The following is a 20677-nucleotide window of genomic DNA, read 5'->3' on the forward strand; positions in this document are numbered from 1 at the left end:
TTTAATTTATATATATTAGATATAATTTATTACATACTAACTGGGCTTTTCGCTACTATCCACAATAATTAACTGTTACTATTTTTATCGTAATTGCGCAAAATTGTAAGGCATCAACTAACCAAAAAAAAACGGTGCAACATATGCTCGGATAACTTTTCAACTGCAACTAATACTAAAACGTCCCGGTTATATGGTACGATATTCAAGTACACAAATTTGTACACCTTAATTATAAATATTCACCAGCATATAAACATACAAATACAAATACACATACACACATACCGACAAAAGCGCAAACAAATACTGAGTACTACCAAGTATGATAAATATCATAAATATCCTATTGACTATCTTATGGGTGATACCCCTATGCTTAGCCGGGATAAATGTAAAAGCTGATACAGATACAGTGGATCCCAGTATACTTCTAGCCACAACAACTCCAAAGGCAGTCACTACTACCGGGTCGAATTCCAATTCAAATTCCAATAACAATAATAATAACAATAACAATAATAATAATAATGAAGATTCAGATACTACCGACATTTTAAAATTAACCATAATAAACCCCACTGCTCCTTCAAATCCTATACCTACAAGTATATCCACTAGTACGCCTACTACTAAAGCAACCTCAGTATATCATCCAACTGGAGATATAACCACGACAATATCAGAAGATAGTAATGATATAAATTTATTTAAATTAGCATTAACTATACAAGAAGGAGATTCATATTTCAATGCGGGATTTCAAATCGGAACTAATTCTTCATCAGGTAAGAATTTAGTGGATTTAAGATTGGATTTGATTCAACCAGAATTATGGGTAATGAATGGAGATTCATTCTTTGGATGTGATTTTCTTGATGCTTGGTGGTCTTCTGATGAAGCCAAATATCACACTACATCAGTATATCCTGCACAAGTCACTACACAACCAGAGTATGAAGCTTCAGTATGTGGACAAGGAGGATTATATTTCTCTACTGATGCATATCCTTCGGGTACTTCATCATTACCTACCCCTACCGCCACTGTACCTGGAGTTATAAATGGTGATCCATATGTATTACCATATATGAATGTAATAGATGCATCTGGAGTATTTGAAACAAATAATATTTACTTTAATACAACCACCAATAAGCAAGTAGTATTATCCAATTTTACATTTCTTAATGTTAATAATACTAATATGTATTTTGGAGGTTTAGGATTAGCTGGTCCACCACTGGGATCAGGATTTCTTGATTCTTTAACATCTTTAGGGATAATTAAATCTCCATCTTATTCATTATGGTTTAATAATTATTCCGATATAAGTAATGCATTAGGAGAATTAATTCCAGGAATAATAGATAAAAAATATTATAGTGGAAATCTTTACTCTTATGATATTCCACCTCATTCAGGTATAAGATTCCCTAATGATAATAATCTCGATGAATATTCTAATAATGCCTTAAAGGATTTAGTATTACCTATTTTACAATTAGATGATTTAAGAGTTCAAAATCAAATTAATGGACAATCTATAAGTTTACAATCAAGTTCAGATGAATCATTTGCATTATTATTGGATTCTAGATCATCATATAATTATATTCCATTGGATATGATAGTTAATTTAGCCATTCAAACCAATGCTTATTATAGTAATGAAGCTGAAAGATGGTTAGTTGAATGTGATGTAATAACTGATTCAAAGGCAACATTAAATTTTGTATTTGGAGCATTAGAAATTCAAATCCCCTTACAAGATTTTGTAGTTGATGCAATTTATATTGGGAAGAATTTAAAATTTAGTAATGGAGAGAAGGCATGTTATTTAACTTTCTTACCTGCATCATTAAAGGGTTATAATTCTTTAGGGTTACCATTTATAACTAACATTTATCTTGCCGTTGATAATGCTGGGAAATCTATTGCGCTTGCTAATTCCAATAGAAATCTTAAAGTTAATAAACAAGCTATTATTCCTACTGGAGAAGTTGATCCATTCAGCTTTGTTACTTCTTCTTCTTCTGCTGCTGCTACATCTACAGCTTCAGGATCACTTGCTTCATCTAATCAGAGTACCAGTTACATTCTAATTGATAGTTCAATCGGATATATTCAATCAGGTAAGATTCCATTTGCTACTCCTAATACTGTATCTCAAGATGCAGTACTTTCTTATAGTACAATAGATGGAGCTGAAGCATCAGGAGCAGGAGCTAATTTAGATATACCTGCCCGATTCTCAGGAGCAGTAATAAAGAGTGGAGAAATTATTATTACTGGAGTAACGGCCTTCCCTATGAGTACATCAACTGTATTACCAGGAGTTGCTAGTGCAGCCAGTGAACGTGCAACTACAACAAGAAAGAGTGAAGCCAATTCTAAATTTATTAATTTCTTATCTACTAGTCTGGATAAATTTAAAATTAAAATTGTTAACATATTTGTAATACTATTTGGTTTCATGGTAACGATTTGTTTATTGTTATAAAAAGATTTTATAGATAAGTTAAGTAAACTCAAGTTAAATAAATAAATAAATAAGAACGTGTATTATTAAAGACATCTATCTATAGTTTCCTTAACTCTATATTGGACCGATTATGTTGTTGTTCCAAGTCTTGACTAGTTTGATATTGGCTTAATTTCAAATAATGTTGTTTCTGTTCTTTACCTTCATAATATCGATAATAATTATACCATCCAATATCTAATATAGTAATTATTAATCCTAATATATTTATAAAATTTAATGTATCACCAAATATAAATGAACTTAATACAATAGTTAATAATTCTTTAAATATACCTGCAATTGATAATGTGGTAACTTGAGCTACTGTTAATAATTTAAATTCACTTAATGTCATCATAAATGCTAAAATCCCGGGAATAATCATTAAAGAAATAGTTTTAAATAATCCTACGGTATCCCAAACCGTTGAATCAGTAAAATTATCCCAACCTTCAAAGATTAATCCAATAATAAATAAAATTATACACATGGATGGAGATATATAAAAGATAGTTGAAATCGAATTAGGAGTATAAGGATTCTTTTTTAATAATAATTGAGTGAAAGACCATCTTAACCCACTCATCATTGAAGCTCCAATAACTAAAATAACTCCAAGATCTGAATCTTCATCATTGGAATTGGAATTTATATCTGTATCATTATTATCATTATAAACTTCTGGTGAATCCTTTTTAACCATCATTATAACTGAGATAGTCATAACAAAGACTATAACCACCAATCTCCAATTAAATTTTTCTAATCTAAATAATAATCCAAACATTAATACAAACATTAAAGATGAAGTCTTTAACATGGTATATAAACTTAAAGAAATGAATTTAAATGATACATTAGATAATCCAATATCTCCAGCAGATGCAATTGCACATGGAAGTATTTGTTTAGTATAAGTTAATATACTTATTTCAAAGATTTTAAGGAATTGAAAGAAATTTCTTGTATGACTAAATTTATTTTGTTGTTGATTATAATAGTCATTAACGGTTGGACGTAAAGTTGGATTAAAATATAATACCAAACTACTTAAAACCATTAAACAAAATTGATGAAATGATGTAATTAATATGGGGAATTTAAAATCTAACCCATCCTTACCAAACATCCACTTATTATAGATAGAAATTGATAAGGAAAAGAGGTACCATCCCAATATGTATATTATAGCTTCAAAAGTTCGCCTTGATATTTGAATAGTTCCGAATTTTATGTCTGTATTAGTGGAATTATTATTATTATTATTGTCATTATGAGCATTAGTATTAGTAGTAGAAGTAGAATTATCACCACTACTAGAGGTAGACGGGGATGGAGGTACGGAATTTGTCGGGGTTGTTTTCCCGGAAGAACTATTGGTAGTGGTCATAGAAAGATTATGTTGTACAAATGACAGAGTTCGTGATTTACCTTTATCAGATGACGAATTGTGAATATTGTGAGACGGACTGTCCATTATGACTCGGCTAACTGGAGCCCTGGAAAACCAAAAACCAAAAACTTGACGAGGTTTGTTCCACTAATTTATTAAGTACACTTATACTCAATTAACAACACAGCACAATTAGTATCTCTATAACAATACTTAAGTATTTAATTAGTATATGTAAATGTAGACGGTTGGCAATTTCACCGTCCTCCGCACGATTTGAAAATAAATAATATAATATGAAAATATAAAAAAGAAAAAGCCCATAAAATAATTTAATATATAAAAAAAAATTGAATCACTTTGTTAAAAAAAATAATATATGTGCAGAGACAATGTCGAAACGCGCACTTGCCTAATCGGGGAATTCCTCTACGACATGTCAGAAGAAAAGCAAATATGTCTAGACAGATATTGTGGAAAGTCGGGAATGGTCAATGGCCATTTGAAACTTTAACTTGTCCAACATACTTTTAGCAGCTAAACCTTACTACCTGTAGTTTAGTAACTTATAACTAGTGACTACAAACTAGTATAGGGGAAAAGAAAGAAAAAAAAAAAAGCCCAACTAAAATTAATCTAAAAAGACCATAGACATACATTTTGATAGACTACCTGGATCACCCTACCAAATGCAGAAAAGTACGGATCCTAACTCATTATTGACGCTACAGGCTGACTATATTATTAAAGAAATTAAACTGGTTCAAATCGAGAATCCCGGAGGTTTATACTCATTAATCATTGATGAAAAAGTCGAATCCATACTATTCCGAGTGCTTAGTAAAGAGCAATTATTAAGAATTGTAACATCTATAGAAAAGATTGATGAACCAAGACGACAAAATTCATATTTACAAGCCATTTATCTTTTGGATTTATCGGTATATAATTTAAAATGTATATTAACCGATATTCAAACTCATAGATATAAAAATGGTATAGCCATGTTCATCCCTAGTTATGATAATCATAGTATGAACTTTTTCAATTCGACTAAATTCTTAGGCAACCCCACCGTCACTCAGTACTTAATTCAGGTGAAGAATTGTTATTTGGATTTGTATCCTCAGGAATCTCGAGTGTTTTTAACTGATAATAAGACTCCTAATTCTATGCCTATCTACTTTAATGAGAATTGCGCTCAATTAGTTATGCCACAAATTAAATTGGCTGCTAAGGCATTAGTTAATTTAATGATAATTACCGGTGAGTATCCATTAATTCGATTTTATAATCCAAATGAATTGAATCCTAATTCGTATACGGCATCTCGATTATCGGAATTAATTGCTCATGAAGTTCAACAACAAATTGATAATTATGCTCGAGAGAATCTTGATTTCCCTCCTCCTTCCGATGGTAAACCAAGATCAATTCTACTTATAGTGGATAGAACTATTGATTTATATTCTCCTTTATTACATGAATTCACTTATCAAGCCATGGCCATGGATATAGTTCCTAGTTTAGAAAGAAAGGGCATTTATGAATATAATTTTGAAGATGAAACAGGTAAAGTTAATCAAAATAAAGCCATATTGGAAAATGAACATGATCAAACTTGGATAAGTCTTAGACATTATCATATTATAGAGAGTTCTGAATTAATGACAAAGATATTTAATGATTTTGTTCAGAATAATCTGTTATTAGTGGATAGATCTAAAGTATCTACTACTAGTGATATTCTGTATGTTATGGCTCATTTAAAGGGATTTGATGAAGAAAGAAGATTTATGGTATTACATAAGACATTAATTGAAGAATGTCTTGATTTAAATACTAAGCGCAAATTAGCCGAATTTGCGGCGGATTTCGAACAAACTTGCGCTTCTGAAGGGGTAACATTTGAAGGAGAAAGAAATAAAACTTTACATAATGATTTAATTATCTTATTGGCTCGAGATGATTTAACTGTGAATGATAAAATGAGATTAGTATTAATCTATGGATTATATAGAGGAGGATTAATTGAATCTGATTTTAAGAAATTAGTTAAATTCATTGGAGTTAATGATCGACAAATCATTAGTCTTATCTCTCGATGCTTTGAGAATTTACATAAGTTAGGATTTCCTGTAATAAAGGCTAATGTGAAGGATAAGCGCGTGGTTAAGAAGATGTTTCATACTATAAATAATGAGGGAACGTATAATACTTCCCGATTCGGTCCGGCCTTAAAGTCCTTAACGCAGAGTCTTATTAAATACAATTTGGATGAAGATTGGTTTCCGTATTTCAGAGATAAACCACTTCAGGAGGACTTACCAGCTAGTGCTCAGCTCCAGAACCAACACCAACAACCATCAGACAATGGGAATGGAACGTTGAGGAATGCTCGAGTTCGTCCAGTGTGGGCTCAGTCCTTAAACTCCACCAATTCCATTAGAAGTAGCCATTCTCTCTATCAACAACAGCATCAATCTAAACAAAAAGTCTTTTGTTATGTGGCAGGAGGTATAACCTATTCGGAAATGAGATCCATCTATGAATTGTCTACGTCCTTAAATAAGGATATCTATATTGGATCGGAATCCATCTTAAAGCCTCGGGATTTCTTAATTGGATTGCAAACCATCGATACAGCCAAGAGCTTAATGGATTTGGATTTGAATCTTATGAAACAAATGCATAAGTCCAGTGAACCACCTGCTTTCTTGTTGGATGATGGAAGACCCAAGGCACCTCCAGCACAAGCTCAAAGACAGTCATTACCCAATACTTCAGGGACTTCTACTCCACAGCAGTATCCTAAGAGATCATCATCAGTTAGTGTGACATCGTCACCGGAGAAGAAGGAGAAGGAGAAGACTCGGTCTCGATTAAAGAAGCTCTTTAAGTAGAGACTCGATAGAGACGAGGAGACTGTTAAGTAGACACTTGAGCTTTAGACTGAACTGAAGACTCTAACAGTTTCACACTGTAACACTCTGTACAATCTATTGTTTATACTATAAATACTATAAGTACTAATACTATATATACTATAAATACTATAAATACTAATACTATACATACTAATACTATACATACTATAAATACTAATACTATAAATACTAATACTGTACATACTACTAGTACTGTACATACTATAAGTACTACTAATACTATACATACTCTACACTTAATTCTCTAAATATACTAAGGAAATCGAAAGGCACCTTAAGCATCCACAAACACAAATACGAAGAACTAAATCCAAACTAACCACAGCTCCACTTCTCATTAGTCCTCTTGTAGAGCATACTTATATTGTTACTGTAGAGTGATAATTGGTTGGCCACTACCATAGAGATGGCTGCGAAAAGTAACAAACAAGTCGACTGAAGTAGACGCTTAGAGAGACTGTTGAGGAATGTTAAAGAGACCGTAAGTAGACCCTTGGAGAGACGCTCAGATAGACTAAATAACTACTTGCAAGTACACACTTAAAGAAACCATTAAGTACTGAAGAGACTGTGAAACTCAGTAGACTCTTAACTCTGAACTCTTAAGTAGACTCTTAACTCTTAACTCTTAACTATTGAGGTACTTTATGAACATTCTTCATATTCATACTACTCTAATGCTACACTAGCTACACCAAGTAGACTCTTAAGTAGACTAAAGAGACTCAAGCAGACTAGACACTTAAGAAACCTAAGCACACATCTACTCTTACAGACTCTAAGACTCATGTACACTTAGAAACACTAGACTTTATGAATATTCTTTTATTGTTTACTATTCTAAATACTAATAATATTACTATGACTATTCTAATACATCCACCTACTCATTAACGAATCCTCCTTGTTTACACAAGGAATAAAACAACGACTCCTTATTCTTCAATAAGTTCTCAGGACTATCAAACTCAGCCACTTGACCCTTTTCCAATACAATGATTCGATCAGAATCTAAAATAGTATTTAATCTATGAGCAATGGTAATAATGGTCTTATCCTTAAATTCACTTCTAATGGTTTGTTGAAGGATTTGATCAGTCTCTACATCTACTGCTGCAGTAGCTTCATCAAGCACTAAGATATTGGATGTAGTCATCTTTAACAACACTCTACCAAGACACATTAATTGTCTTTGACCAATCGATAAGTTCAGACCTCCTTCACTGACCTTAACATCCAAAGGAGTTTCAATATCAATGGATTTATCTCTTTCATCATACATCTTATGGACATGATCCTTTAAATGAGATAATTCAAGAGCTTTCCATATTTGTTCATCATTATACTCATTGGTTGGATCTAAATTAGATCTAATAGTCCCTTCAAATACTTGAGAATCTTGAGGAATAATCGATAATTTATGTCTTAAATCGGCCAATCCAATACTACTGGTTTGAACAGAATCAATATCGATTTCTCCACTAAATGCTTCAATAATTCTAAATAATGATAAAGTAATTGAAGACTTACCAGCTCCAGTTCTTCCAACAATTCCAATCTTTTCTCGAGGTTTAATATTTAAATTAATATCCTTTAATACTAAATCTAATTCCGGTCTATACTTGGTGGAATAATTCTTAAATACAATCTCTCCATTAGCTGGCCATTCCTTAGATGGTCTATTACTTTCAATAATCTCCGGAGCTTCCAGAACTAAACGAGAGTATTCCATAATTCTTTCGACTGAAACAATATTGGTTTCTACTTCAACTGTCATTCTTACAATCCAATTTAATGATTGAGTGATTTGTAAAGCATACGAGACTGATAACCCTACTAAACCAGCTGTTAATTTACCTGATTGTAAAGTTAAAATTGATAATCCAGCGGCTCCTAAAATAATGATAGATCCTAAGAATTCTAATCTAACTGCTAACCATCTATTGGCATTAATAGCAGGATGATAAGCGGCCATATTTCTATCAACTCTTGTCTCATTTAAAAACTTGAAACGATCTTCTTGTCCATAAGCTCTAATGATAGACACTCCAATAAGTGATTCTTGGAAATTGGCAAAGATAGGAGATCTGGACACTGAATCCAACCGTCTTAATTCTCGAGAAGTCTTTAAATAGTACTGTTGATAGTACACATAAAGAATTCCAATGGGTCCCACAATAAAGATGAATTGCCAAGTCGAGAAACAAATGACTCCAATGGTAAGTAACACCTTAATGGAATTATTGAAGAACATAGAGAACACCCGTCCTAACACTTCATCAATCTTATACACATCATTAGAGAAACGATTTAAGATTCTTCCAATGGGGGTAGTTTCAAAGAATGACATTGGAGCTCGCAAGACACTAACAGCCATTTGATTATGTAACTTCTTGGATCCTTCAATAGTACAGAAGATCCATAAGAAACAATTCTGAATTAACGAAGAGGCCGAGAATCCTACTCCCAATAAGAAATAGATTCCCAAGTACTTGGCAATATCGGGATTATAACCATATTCAGTATTGACTTCCGACCAATGTTTTAACCAGACATTGGAGCCGACATTAATACTGAAGGACACTACGGCAGTAACCAAAAAGATAACCACATTGAGAGGGTTACAGGCATCGGCATATTCCTTATACACGGCCCATTTGACTTTCCCCTGTTCAAGATGTTCCTTACGAGCTTTAGATTCTTCATCTTCGACTTCTTCTGGTTCATTGGCTACATCACGTTCTTCGTCGGGGATAAGCGAAGCATCGGATGCTCTTCTTAAAGAGCCGACTTCATAATCAGAATCAGAATCCAAATTGGCCAAGTCCACATCCACATCGTCCTTAACTTCTTCTTCTCCTTCTCCATCTTCCTTCTTAGCTTTATCTTTATCTTGATCGTCTCCTCCTTCCACAGTCGAAGAGGATGAACTGGACGTATCCTTCTTCTTTCCAAACTCTTCAATCAATTGACGGATCTTGGATGTCTCCTGTTTGAAGATCTCATCATACGTACCTTGTTCAATGATTCTTCCGTCACTTACTAGATGAATATTATCAGCAATACTTAACACTTTAATGGAATTAGTAGCCAACACTCTACACTTGGTCTTTAATAATCCATTAGGTCCTAACACATGATCAGTTAAATGTTTACCCACATGTTCATCGACGGCACTTAAGGGATCATCTAATAAATAAACATCGGCTCGTGCATACACGGCTCTGGCCAATGATAACCGAGCCTTCTGACCTCCACTTAAGGAGATCCCCTTTTCTCCGACTTCCGTCTTATCTCCCTTGGGTAAGATCTTTAAATCAACAGTTAACGCACAAGCTTTAAGTACATGTTGATAGAATTCCGCATCGTACTTATGACCAAAAAGGATATTATCCTTAACGGTTCCATTCATAATCCAAGGAACTTGTGATACATAAGCAATCTTGCCGTGTAACGTGACTTCCCCATCCAATTTATATAAATCTCCTAAGATGGCTTGAACTATAGACGATTTACCCGATCCTACTTTACCAACAATACAATCCAAATGACCCTTTTTGGCAGTTAAATTGATATTAGAAAGAGCCACTTTATAGTTCTGTTCACCTTTAGCTTTGGACCATAAGAAAGTTCCATTTTTAATTTCAACTGCTACATCTCCTACTTTAGAAGCTCTTGGAGCTTTAATGACAGCATCTCTTTGTAATTCAGCACCCGATAAGAAATTAGTTAATCGAGTAATGGCTACTTGAGCCTCTACAATATTAGTTATAACCATTGGAACCACAGCCAATGGGAAAGATAAAAGATTAAATAATGATAAGGCAGGAAATACTAAATCAGTTGATAAACTCTTATCCTTTTGAGTCAATACAAATAAGGCAAAAGTTGAACAAGACACTAAGAATGGAGCCAAAGACCAAGTGAAATTACTAAAGGCACTAAAGATCCCCATTCTCTTTAAATTCTTTAATTCCTTTTCATTTCTTACATGATTTAATCTATCCAAATATGGATGTTCCCAACCATACAATTTCAATGATTTAATGTTATTTAAAATCTCACTAATTAATCTGGATCTTTCATCTTTATTCTTCATTTGAGTCTTTTGTAATTTCTTTTGATATCTTGCAATTACGGCATTTAATGGAATCATAATTATCATAATTAATACTCCAGCCCACATGGAATTACCAATTAATCCATGTAAAGAATATAAACATAAAAAGATTTGGAAAGGTCCCGACCAAATGATTTGTAAATTTTGAACTAAATCTTGTAATCTTTGAACATCTACTGACATTAAATTAACAATATCTCCTGTAGTTGATTCTTGTTTAGTTTCATTAGATAATACTAAGGCTTTATTATAAATAACTGCCGTTAAAGAAGATTTAATTTTCATTCCTAAATCAAAGGCACGTTGGAAATATTGATGTAAACAAGCAGTTTGTACTACTGAAACAATAAACATTGACACAGCAATTAAAAACCCTCTGGTTAATGGAATAGGTTCACCTTGTTTGACTGATTCAGAATAATCATTAACAAACTTAATTAATAATCTTAATAATTGAGGTTGAACAAACGCCAATGCATCTTGTAATCCTTTAAACACTCCTCCTAACATGAATTGAGCTCCAAAGGCTTTAGCAATAGCAAAGAATAATGAAGGATTCACTTGATTAGTCCAATACTTATAAAACTCTTCTGAAGACGCAGTGGCCTTTAATTCTTTAGGTAATGGAGGTAAATCCCTTTCAGTTAAATATTGAATATATCCCTTTTTCATTAAACCTCCCATCCAATCAAAAGTAATTCTAGAGAATACATTAGCCAGATCATAAGGAGAAGTTTTAACAAGACTAACATAGATTGGTTTCATAGGTAAAGTAATTTCAATTACTAATATGAAGAAAGCATTAACGGTTGATAATATAACAAACGTACCAAATTGAGATTCAAGACCATTTCTTAAATTAAGATTAACTATTCTTCCAAGATTAAGGATAACTTGAAATAACCAATAGAATAATAACACTCCATTAGGAATAGTTGCTTTATATTGTTCAATATAATGAATACCTAATGCAATGGTAGTAGCCAATATATTAGTTGCTAAAGAAGTTTTAATAATTCCATCATTGGAATGAATACTGAAAAGGATAATTTGAAATATCAATTGTATACTAACTAATAATAATTTAACATAAAATGACCAAGATTTTCTATTACTAATAGATACTTTTTTATTTCTTAAATGAATAATTTGATAAGTACCAACAGTAATCATTAATATAGCTGATAATCCAAATAGTATACCTTGTAAAAAGCATGGAGTTAAATCATTATAAGTTGAAGATACTGGACCCCAATTTTCTCCAATACTATTACATCCATACCATAATTGAGAAACTTCCGTATGATTTTTCTTTAATAAAGAAATAGTGTCATCATTAAATGATTTAGACGTGGAAGTAGACGTATAATTTCTCGTCAAGTACAATACAGGAAGATTACTTAGTAAACTCCATCCATTAGGAAAATGTAAATGTCCTAAACCCACACTAAGTGGTTCTATTTGTTCCATTTTCTACTGAAGAAACCAAAAAGAAAAGTGTAAAAGAATTTCCTATTAATAGTTTAGAAAATTTTTTTATCAAATAGCCGTTTACTCACAAACCAACGATAACTTGTCGGAGTTGGGCTATCTGGTGGGATTATTGCAAGCATGGGGCCTCCAATTTTTCACCTAAAATTATTTTTTATATGCAGTGCTGATTACAAATAGATAAACGGTCAATACCTGATGCGGTACTTTGTCCGATGGTGTCAAATGGGTTAGTATTGCGGCATGGATGTATTCGCTGGTTAAAATTGAAATTGTTTTGTGATGCAGCGGCTTTAGAACCCAATGGAATTTGGAGGCTATAGATAGACGGACACGAAGAATGGTAACTAGAGATATAGATATTATTTAGAGATATTAGTAGAGACATTAGAGATATTATTTAGAGATATTAGTATAAATTATATTTAGAGACATTACTTAGTGTTAGTTAGAGACTTATAGATTACTTAGTGTAGACATTACTTATAATTTCTTAGTGTTAGTTAGAGACATTACTTATAGATTACTTAGTGCTATTGAGTACTCTATTCTTACTGTAGTCTCATTAAATGATATTAGTATATTTATCACTACTAGACTATGTTGACGCGTAATTGCCGTACTCTATTGTGAAATGTTAACTAAAGCATTATGCTTCCCTCCACTTACTACTAATCATCTTACGCTAAACAATTCCAGATTTTGTTGCGAAAATGTCTAAAATCTCCTCAACTCTCGTATACCAACCCTTATTTATTCATCTTTTCACTATACACCCATAAGCTCACTATGCCAGTTGATTCACTAGCAAATTCTCTAACTTCACTTCTACAAGTCTAATATCCCCTTGGCTGCTAAAAGGGTCTTAACCTTATATTAACGCTGGTCGTGCGCAACTTCCCAAAAAATTCCCACGACCAACAAAGAATCAAGGAGGAAAAATTTTGTTGATTGATAGATACTAAAGGAGGTGTAATTGGATAAGAAATATAGTAAAGTTTCAACAACGTACAATGGTAAGTAAATTCTTAAAGAAGTAAAAATCATACATTATGAAATATAATACTAACAATCTTATTTTTAATCAGTTACCGTTATATTTATTGACATCAGCCAAGAGTAAAGAGATCTTGATAGAATTAAAGAATGGAGAGAATTTAACTGGTGAATTAGTCAATTGTGATTCATGGATGAATTTAACTTTAAAGAATGTTATACAAACAAGTCCAAATGGTGAAGAATTCTTAAAGATTCCGGAAATTTATGTTAGAGGAAATCATATCAAATATTTAAGATTACCAGAAGAAATTATGGATCATGCCAAAGAACAAAATATCTTAAATATGGAACAAAGAAATAGAAATCAAAAGAGAAGAGGTGGAAATCAAGGAGGAAATTACAATAATTATGGTAATAATAACAATAATAATAGAGACAGAGATAATTCAGGTAGATTTGGTGGTGGAAGAGATAGAGGACACTTCAGAAATGATCAACAACAACATAGAAATGGTGGTGGACGTAATCGTTATAACAATAATAATAATAACAATAATAACAATAATAATAACTCCCAAAATCAAAATCAAAATTAAAATCAATAAACTTTCAATTCCCTCATCATTGTTTTATTTCACCCATCACTTTTTAACGTCAAAGGTTTTAATGAGTCTGTATAATTTATTTGCATAGTATTTCACTTCATTCTTTTCTTTTCTTTTCTTTTCTTTTTTGTAAATAGGAACATTTCATATAAGAATCGCTATTCCGTACATTCAGCTAAACTAAGCTAAACTAGCCTAGACTAATCTAATCTAAGCTAAGCTAATCAGTTACAGTAACTCTTTTGGGCTGATAGTGCGAATCCACAAATTGCAAAAAATGTCATTTTGGGGCAATTTGATCTTACGCTACTAATCTTCTCTCCATAAACCTCATTCACTGCTAACTTCAATTAGCTTACGTCATAGCTTATTAGTTTATCACATTAATTTCTATATCTATCCCATTGCTCCTATAATAATAGTTTTCTTTATTAGTATTTTATTCTCTTGCCGCTATGGCGTCGAGTCGATACCAAGCTGATCAGAATGAAGATGATGAACAAACCCCAACCCCATTATGGAAGCCATTAAGATTAACTTCATTACTTTATCCCTTACCACCAGTTTCTTGTTCGAAAATCAATAATGATCCTGTAAATGGAAAAGTTGATATGTCTCTGATGGATTCTGAAGAATTAGTTGAGTCTTTATTTATAATTGAAAGAGGACAAGGGGAAGGAAATTATGATCATGAAGAAGACGATGATGATGAAGAAAATGCTAATTTAGAAGAAGAGATTTCAGAAACCACTACAGAATTGGCCATTAGTGATGATCCTATGAATGGCATTGGCCAAATTAGGCCAAGACTAATTGAAATTCCCTTAATACGATTCGGAAAATTTAGCGGGAATATTGATTCAAGAGGTAGTAGATGCAGCAATAGCATTCATCACTCGAATCAAACCCAATTCAAACCATGTCGAATTTGTCAATATTATCCATATGTTCTGTCTAAATTATCCAAATATCCAAATGGATGGAGAATTGAAGATCTTAGTAATTATGACAATGATGATAATGAAGATATACATTCAGGTTCAGCTTCTAGTGGTGATTCTCAAAGGGGTCAATATGGAGATGACAATAATGATTTTGATTTCCCTCATGAAACAATTAACTTTGATTTCTTAGGAGATTATCAATTAGACAACTATGAAAATATTACTGATTATTTTAGTAGTATGAACATAAATAATCTTACCTTTAAGATGCCCAAGTCCAATAATAATTTAACATCTAAAGAGATTGAAATTGCATTACTCAGTTTATTGAAGGACCTTTCATATGAGATTGCACTTATGGAAAGTGGTACATCCAATTCAGTAGATACAGGTGCTTGTGCAAAGATAAATGAAATCAAAAGTCATGATAATAATGATGATAATGATAATAGAGGATACAATAAAAGATTACGGACTTTAAGTGGATTTTATAATTACTATGTTAAGAGCAATGATGATATTAATAATAGTAGTATCAATATCAGTAATAATGAAAATGAAACAGAAATAGAGAAAGAAACTGAAACAGAAACAGAAAGAGAAACAGAAACAGATAATGATAATGATGATACTATTACAATAACATCAAAGAGTATCTATAATCGAAGTTACATTCTTAATCCCTTAAGTAAATTAGGTTATAAAATTAGAAGCTTTTCCTTAAATTAAAAATAGTATATAATTATTTAGCTCTCTACTTTAATATTCCAACTTTTTAGATCGTCCCTAAACTTTATTTCATTAATTAAACCATTCAATTCTCTAAACCCCGATTCATCGAATTCATCATCGAATTCATCATTTATATGCTTTGCCTTTTCAATTAATTTAGGATTATTACCTAATGGATTTGCTGGATCATCAAATATATCATTTACACACTTTTCAGGACCATAATCTAATAAATTCGATAATTCTGGATCCCATGTATTTTCAAGAATTTTCGAATATAATCCATTAATGAGAGGATCCATTATTATAGATGACTTTTGATTAAGAGCATCATTATTACTTTTAGAAGATGATTGGTTTGAATGACTCATAGAAGATACTGCATTTGTACCAGAAGAATTATTAAGATTGCCATTTGAATTTGAAGCTGAATTACCTGATTTTTTAGAACTATTATTCCTTTTTAATTTATGTTTGAGGAATGTACCAGAATTTGATGAATGTGGATTTGAAGTATGTGAATGAGCTGATGTTGTTGGACTTTCGTCTTCAGAAGATATATTAGTTGAAGATAAATTACTATGAGAACCAGTAGGTGAACTACGATCATTATAGAATACATTATTGATACCTCCAAAGACATTCTTTCTTTCAAATTGAGGAACTATGAATCCGGAATTAGATATGGTGGTACCATTATTGGATGTAGAAGTAGCAGTCGATGTTTTACTTGGTTTATCATTCTTAATATTAGTAGTTTTGTTTGTGATAGTAGAACCCTTCACAGCTGAACCATCATTTATTTGTAATTGAGTATGAAAATCATAATCAGTAGGTAATTCTGTTAATGAAATTGTTAAACTTAAAATTGAATTAACTTTTGATTCTTTAAGTAAATATTTTGAAGTAATTGCTGTATCATTAAAGTTCAAATATTCAGAAAGATTTATATCGACTTTACCTAAATCAAGTATAGTTTCATGATTATTATGAGAATTATCATTTGATTCATCTTTATGACTATGAGACTTTTCTGTTACATAATAAATTCTTAATAATAGATATTTATTACCAATTAAATTCTCATTCTTCTTTAAGGGGAATTTTAAATTACAAGATAATTTATAGTTAAATACACATTTGAAGTTATGAATTCGTTTAGGAGATGTTGTAGCTGATATATGATTTGAAGATGCCGATGCACTATTCTTTGCCGTTGGTTTGGCTAATGATATTGAAGATGAATTACTAGTAGTGGTGGTACCACTGCCAGTACCAGTACCAGTACCAGTAGCATTACTATTGCTATTGCTATTGATAGTGGTAGTGGATGCTCCAGCAGTGCTACTTGTCGAATTGGCCTTAGATCGAGATTCTGTACGTTTAAGTTGTTGAATATGATGATGACGATGACCGGGTAACTTCTCCACCAATTTGTTATTAGTCCTCTTCGTATCTCTAATAGATAACTCTAAGAAGCATGACCCATTTATCTGAGGGATATTCGATAACTCATTGATGGTTAATTCAAATGCGAATTTGGGTCGTTTAGATGAAAACATGGCGGTATGGATCTTACTATAATTATTATATTATTATTAATATTATTATTACTACTTTACTACTATTATTATAAGTATACTATAAGCACTATTATTAGTAGTACTGTTTTAGTGCTGGTAGATAAGAGAGATGGAGTGGTCGGGTCGCACACAGTTTTGCAATATTTATTTTTCGGGAGTGCCCCATACCAAATTTCAATTTCAATTTCAATAATACGGATAGAGAAATAGGATGTAGGAATTCCTAAAATGGAATTAATGATGTGTCATAAATAAATTAATTACAGGAAACTGATCTGCAAGCATTACGCCTTACGCCTCGTTTGAGCTAACCAGTAAGTAATTACTGGGCCCTGTAAACCATGTGAAATGTGAAATAGCTAGTTGTTCTTATGCAGTGCGCCCGCCTTCGGTGCAGATCATTAGCTGGCAAGGATAAATTAATTGATGTGAGTATATAAGGGATGGTATCACCAGTAATGGAGGTAACAATTAAATATTACTAGTTACGAGTTACGAGTTACGAGTTACAACTTATTTATAACTTAAAGCTTACTGGTTCTTTTAGTGTTAGTGTTAGTGTTAGTGTTAGTGTTAGTGTTAGTGTTAGTGTTAGTGTTAGTGTCATTGTTATTGTCAGACAATTGTCGTGTCATTTCTCATTCTCATTTCCATTTCCATTTCCATTTCTCGTGTCTCGTGTCTCAGTCTCGCCTTTTTTCTCAGTCGTTTCTCTCGCCGTTTATCGCTTCTTGTGTCTTTCCTCCGCCGCACTGGCCAATTTGCCTAATTGAGTAAAACTTCACTTACACGACAAAAAGATCAGAAACATCCCAGACAAATCAAAACAACATCCAACACTACACCCTTCCCCCGTATCACGAGTATCACAATCACAGCCCTCATGACTACTGTACATCTGGTAGATACTCCAACACAGCTACTTCAGCCATTCCATAAATTATCCTTATCTCCTGTTGAAGATGATCAATTATCATTACCATCATCTCCACCATCTATACCTACCATTAGTAGTACTAGTAGTATCAATAATACCAATACCCATCATGTAATTGCACCATCCAAGCCAAGAAAGGAAAAGACAAGGGAAAGAAGTCGTATCAATCCAAAAGTTAATCAATATGAAATCATTACCACTTTCTTAACTCAAATTCTTAATCTTGATGATCCTAAGGCAATTCTGGGATCATTCACTTCTCGATCAATTACAACGGATATTTTACCAACCATTAGATTTCCTAATAATGTATGGTTAATTGATGATATTTCAGTTAAAGATGTAAAGATTAAAAACAATTTACTTCAAGAAATTAATATTATGTTTGAACAACAATTAGTTAAACATCCAAATAATTCAAGTACTAGTACTAGTACTAATACAAATAAAAATATTAATATTGATACCCAAATTAATTATTATGAAAAATTGTTGGGAGCTTATAAAGTATATAATTTACCTTCACAACCACCTCCTACATCTACTTCAACCATTAGATACTCGGGAGAAAATTATGCTCCTCCTATGTTGAGTTTACATGAATTGGATGAATCTCCATATGAACCTCCTCATACACCATCATCAACTCATTCCCATTCTTTCCCATCTCCTTCCACTCTCGATGAATCTGTATCTAAAACTAAAAAGAGATTCTCTGTATTATTGAATCATTCCAATCCAAATAGTCCTGAATTAAATTCAACGGAAACTTTAACTACCAGTCAATCAAATTCGAATAATAATAGCTCCACTTCCACCACTTCCACCACTTCTAATAATAATTTTAATTCAATTCTTTCTAAATCCAAATTGTATAATAAATTAAAGAAACATCGTGAATCCTCATCTCCTGTTTTACCTTCAAATCCTGTCATTGCTTCTCATTCAAATGGGAATGGGAATGGGAATGGGAATGGGAATGGGAATGGTACTACTAACGGTCTTAATATTAATTTAAATGGTAATACATCACAATTACCCAATAACAGAAATAGTATAACCAGCACAATAACTTCCAATTCAACTACAACCCCAAGATCATCAGTTATTGCGCGTCGTAGAATTAGTAATGGATCAGATATAACTAATGAATCTTCAAGAATTCCCTATCAACAACAACAACAACAACAACTACAACTACAACAACAAACTCCTAATAGTTTACAAGTCCCTCAATTAACTTATCAACAAAAATTAGAGAATAAAAAGGATAAGTACGAATATTACGTTCATTTAATTAGATTATATACCATTAGTCAACGATTAATTAAACAGTTGGGACAATCAAAAGATGATGATAATAACCATATCATTTATATTAAATATCTTGAATTTATAAAGGGTAAACTATTGAAATTTATTATGGTTGATGTATTAAAAATGATATTGGAGTATGGATCTTTACAATGTATTGGATCTATTAAAAATGGATATTGATTTGATTTGATTTGTTATCATTATCCATAATGTATATTTATTAAAATTATTTATTTCTTGCTGCTGGTCACCTTTGCTTTAGATTACTTTAGATTATATTACTTTACTTTACTTACTTTAGTTGATTGCTATTCTTAGATTGCATTAATATAACATACTAATTCCAATTATTTACAGGTACTTAACATCTGACTTATAACTCCTAATAATTGATCATTCTCACAAGCAGCAGCCACTCGTTCTTTATCATTTAATTGTTTATTGACTTGATTTTCAGATTGATGAGTTCCTTCTTTAATTAGAATCTTAATTCGATATCTGGCCGGCAAACATCTTTCAAGTCTTACTCGTATACCTAAACCAATTAATGTGGCTAATGAACAATGAGTTATTGTGGGAGTTATTCTTATGAGGATTTCTGAGATTTGTGACTTTGTAGGGGCATTGGTTATAGATATATCGACAAGATTAACTACTGCCAATTGTGCTAAAGTTAATGGATGTTCAGGATCAGATATACTGGAGATTAAATCAAATACTTCTTGTTCATCTATATCATCACTGACTCCTTCTTCTTCTTCCTCCTCAAGTTCCTCATCTGTACTACTCATCTCTACATCAGACACAAGACCTGGAACTTGTTCGTCCACTACGTTTCCTACTCTGATCTTTGGTAGTAATGATAATGATACGATCTTATCGACCAACTCATGATGACGTTGGTTATACTTTGATTCCGACAGTTGTGGCTGCTGGGTGAGTCTGGTGGGCAAAGACGACACGTCGACGATGGTGGGGTTTGCATTTATAGGATCAGACATTTTGGCAGTGTCTGTTATAGTTAGTTGTAGTTGTAGTTGTAGTTGTCACTTATCAGTCATTAGTAATTGAGATTTAATTT

At 32.2% G+C, this 20677-nt stretch overlaps 9 protein-coding genes across 9 annotated transcripts; 5 read left to right on the forward strand and 4 right to left on the reverse strand. All coding sequences in view use genetic code 12, as the record gives it.

The window, feature by feature from the left end:
- Positions 1-42: 42 nt before the first annotated feature.
- YPS7 (putative aspartic endopeptidase) lies at positions 43-2543 on the forward strand. The gene is made up of 2 exons (XM_064884183.1): positions 43-485; positions 774-2543. Exons 1-2 carry the CDS (start codon positions 326-328, stop codon positions 2501-2503), a joined length of 1890 nt encoding a protein of 629 aa, XP_064738450.1. The 5' UTR covers positions 43-325; the 3' UTR covers positions 2504-2543.
- A 39-nt stretch (positions 2544-2582) lies between these two features.
- On the reverse strand, positions 2583-3917 carry RJT21DRAFT_84613 (uncharacterized protein; the record flags this gene model as incomplete). The annotated part of the gene is made up of 1 exon (XM_064885405.1): positions 2583-3917. One exon carries the CDS (start codon positions 3915-3917, stop codon positions 2583-2585), a length of 1335 nt encoding a protein of 444 aa, XP_064738451.1.
- A 422-nt stretch (positions 3918-4339) lies between these two features.
- Positions 4340-7013, forward strand: SEC1 (Sec1p). Its single transcript, XM_064881661.1, has one exon. It carries the CDS (start codon positions 4610-4612, stop codon positions 6821-6823), a length of 2214 nt encoding a protein of 737 aa, XP_064738452.1. The 5' UTR covers positions 4340-4609; the 3' UTR covers positions 6824-7013.
- Positions 7014-7605: 592 nt separating this feature from the next.
- Positions 7606-12458, reverse strand: YCF1 (ATP-binding cassette glutathione S-conjugate transporter; the record flags this gene model as incomplete). The annotated part of the gene is made up of 2 exons (XM_064885705.1): positions 7606-9743; positions 9783-12458. The coding sequence occupies 2 exons, from the start codon at positions 12456-12458 to the stop codon at positions 7752-7754; spliced, it is 4668 nt and encodes a 1555-aa protein (XP_064738453.1). The 3' UTR covers positions 7606-7751.
- Positions 12459-13451: 993 nt separating this feature from the next.
- RJT21DRAFT_95274 (U6 snRNA complex subunit) lies at positions 13452-14522 on the forward strand. Its single transcript, XM_064885706.1, has 2 exons — positions 13452-13495; positions 13568-14522. Exons 1-2 carry the CDS (start codon positions 13493-13495, stop codon positions 14072-14074), a joined length of 510 nt encoding a protein of 169 aa, XP_064738454.1. The 5' UTR covers positions 13452-13492; the 3' UTR covers positions 14075-14522.
- Positions 14523-14538: 16 nt separating this feature from the next.
- Positions 14539-15756, forward strand: RJT21DRAFT_1153 (uncharacterized protein; the record flags this gene model as incomplete). Its single annotated transcript, XM_064880332.1, has 1 exon — positions 14539-15756. One exon carries the CDS (start codon positions 14539-14541, stop codon positions 15754-15756), a length of 1218 nt encoding a protein of 405 aa, XP_064738455.1.
- On the reverse strand, positions 15451-17773 carry RJT21DRAFT_33588 (uncharacterized protein). Its single transcript, XM_064884187.1, has one exon. The coding sequence runs from the start codon at positions 17319-17321 to the stop codon at positions 15774-15776; it is 1548 nt and encodes a 515-aa protein (XP_064738456.1). The 5' UTR covers positions 17322-17773; the 3' UTR covers positions 15451-15773.
- Positions 17774-17893: 120 nt separating this feature from the next.
- On the forward strand, positions 17894-19265 carry RJT21DRAFT_120254 (uncharacterized protein; the record flags this gene model as incomplete). Its single annotated transcript, XM_064881662.1, has 1 exon — positions 17894-19265. A coding segment is annotated over exon 1 (1040 nt), but the record flags the coding sequence as incomplete, so codon positions are not given.
- Positions 19266-19447: 182 nt separating this feature from the next.
- Positions 19448-20619, reverse strand: RJT21DRAFT_95277 (iron-sulfur cluster assembly protein). The gene has a single exon (XM_064885707.1). It carries the CDS (start codon positions 20595-20597, stop codon positions 19944-19946), a length of 654 nt encoding a protein of 217 aa, XP_064738458.1. The 5' UTR covers positions 20598-20619; the 3' UTR covers positions 19448-19943.
- Positions 20620-20677: the final 58 nt, after the last annotated feature.

This window comes from Scheffersomyces amazonensis (genome assembly GCF_036850825.1).
Source record: "Scheffersomyces amazonensis strain UFMG-HMD-26.3 chromosome Unknown RJT21scaffold_3, whole genome shotgun sequence".
NCBI classification, from domain to species: domain Eukaryota; kingdom Fungi; phylum Ascomycota; class Pichiomycetes; order Serinales; family Debaryomycetaceae; genus Scheffersomyces; species Scheffersomyces amazonensis.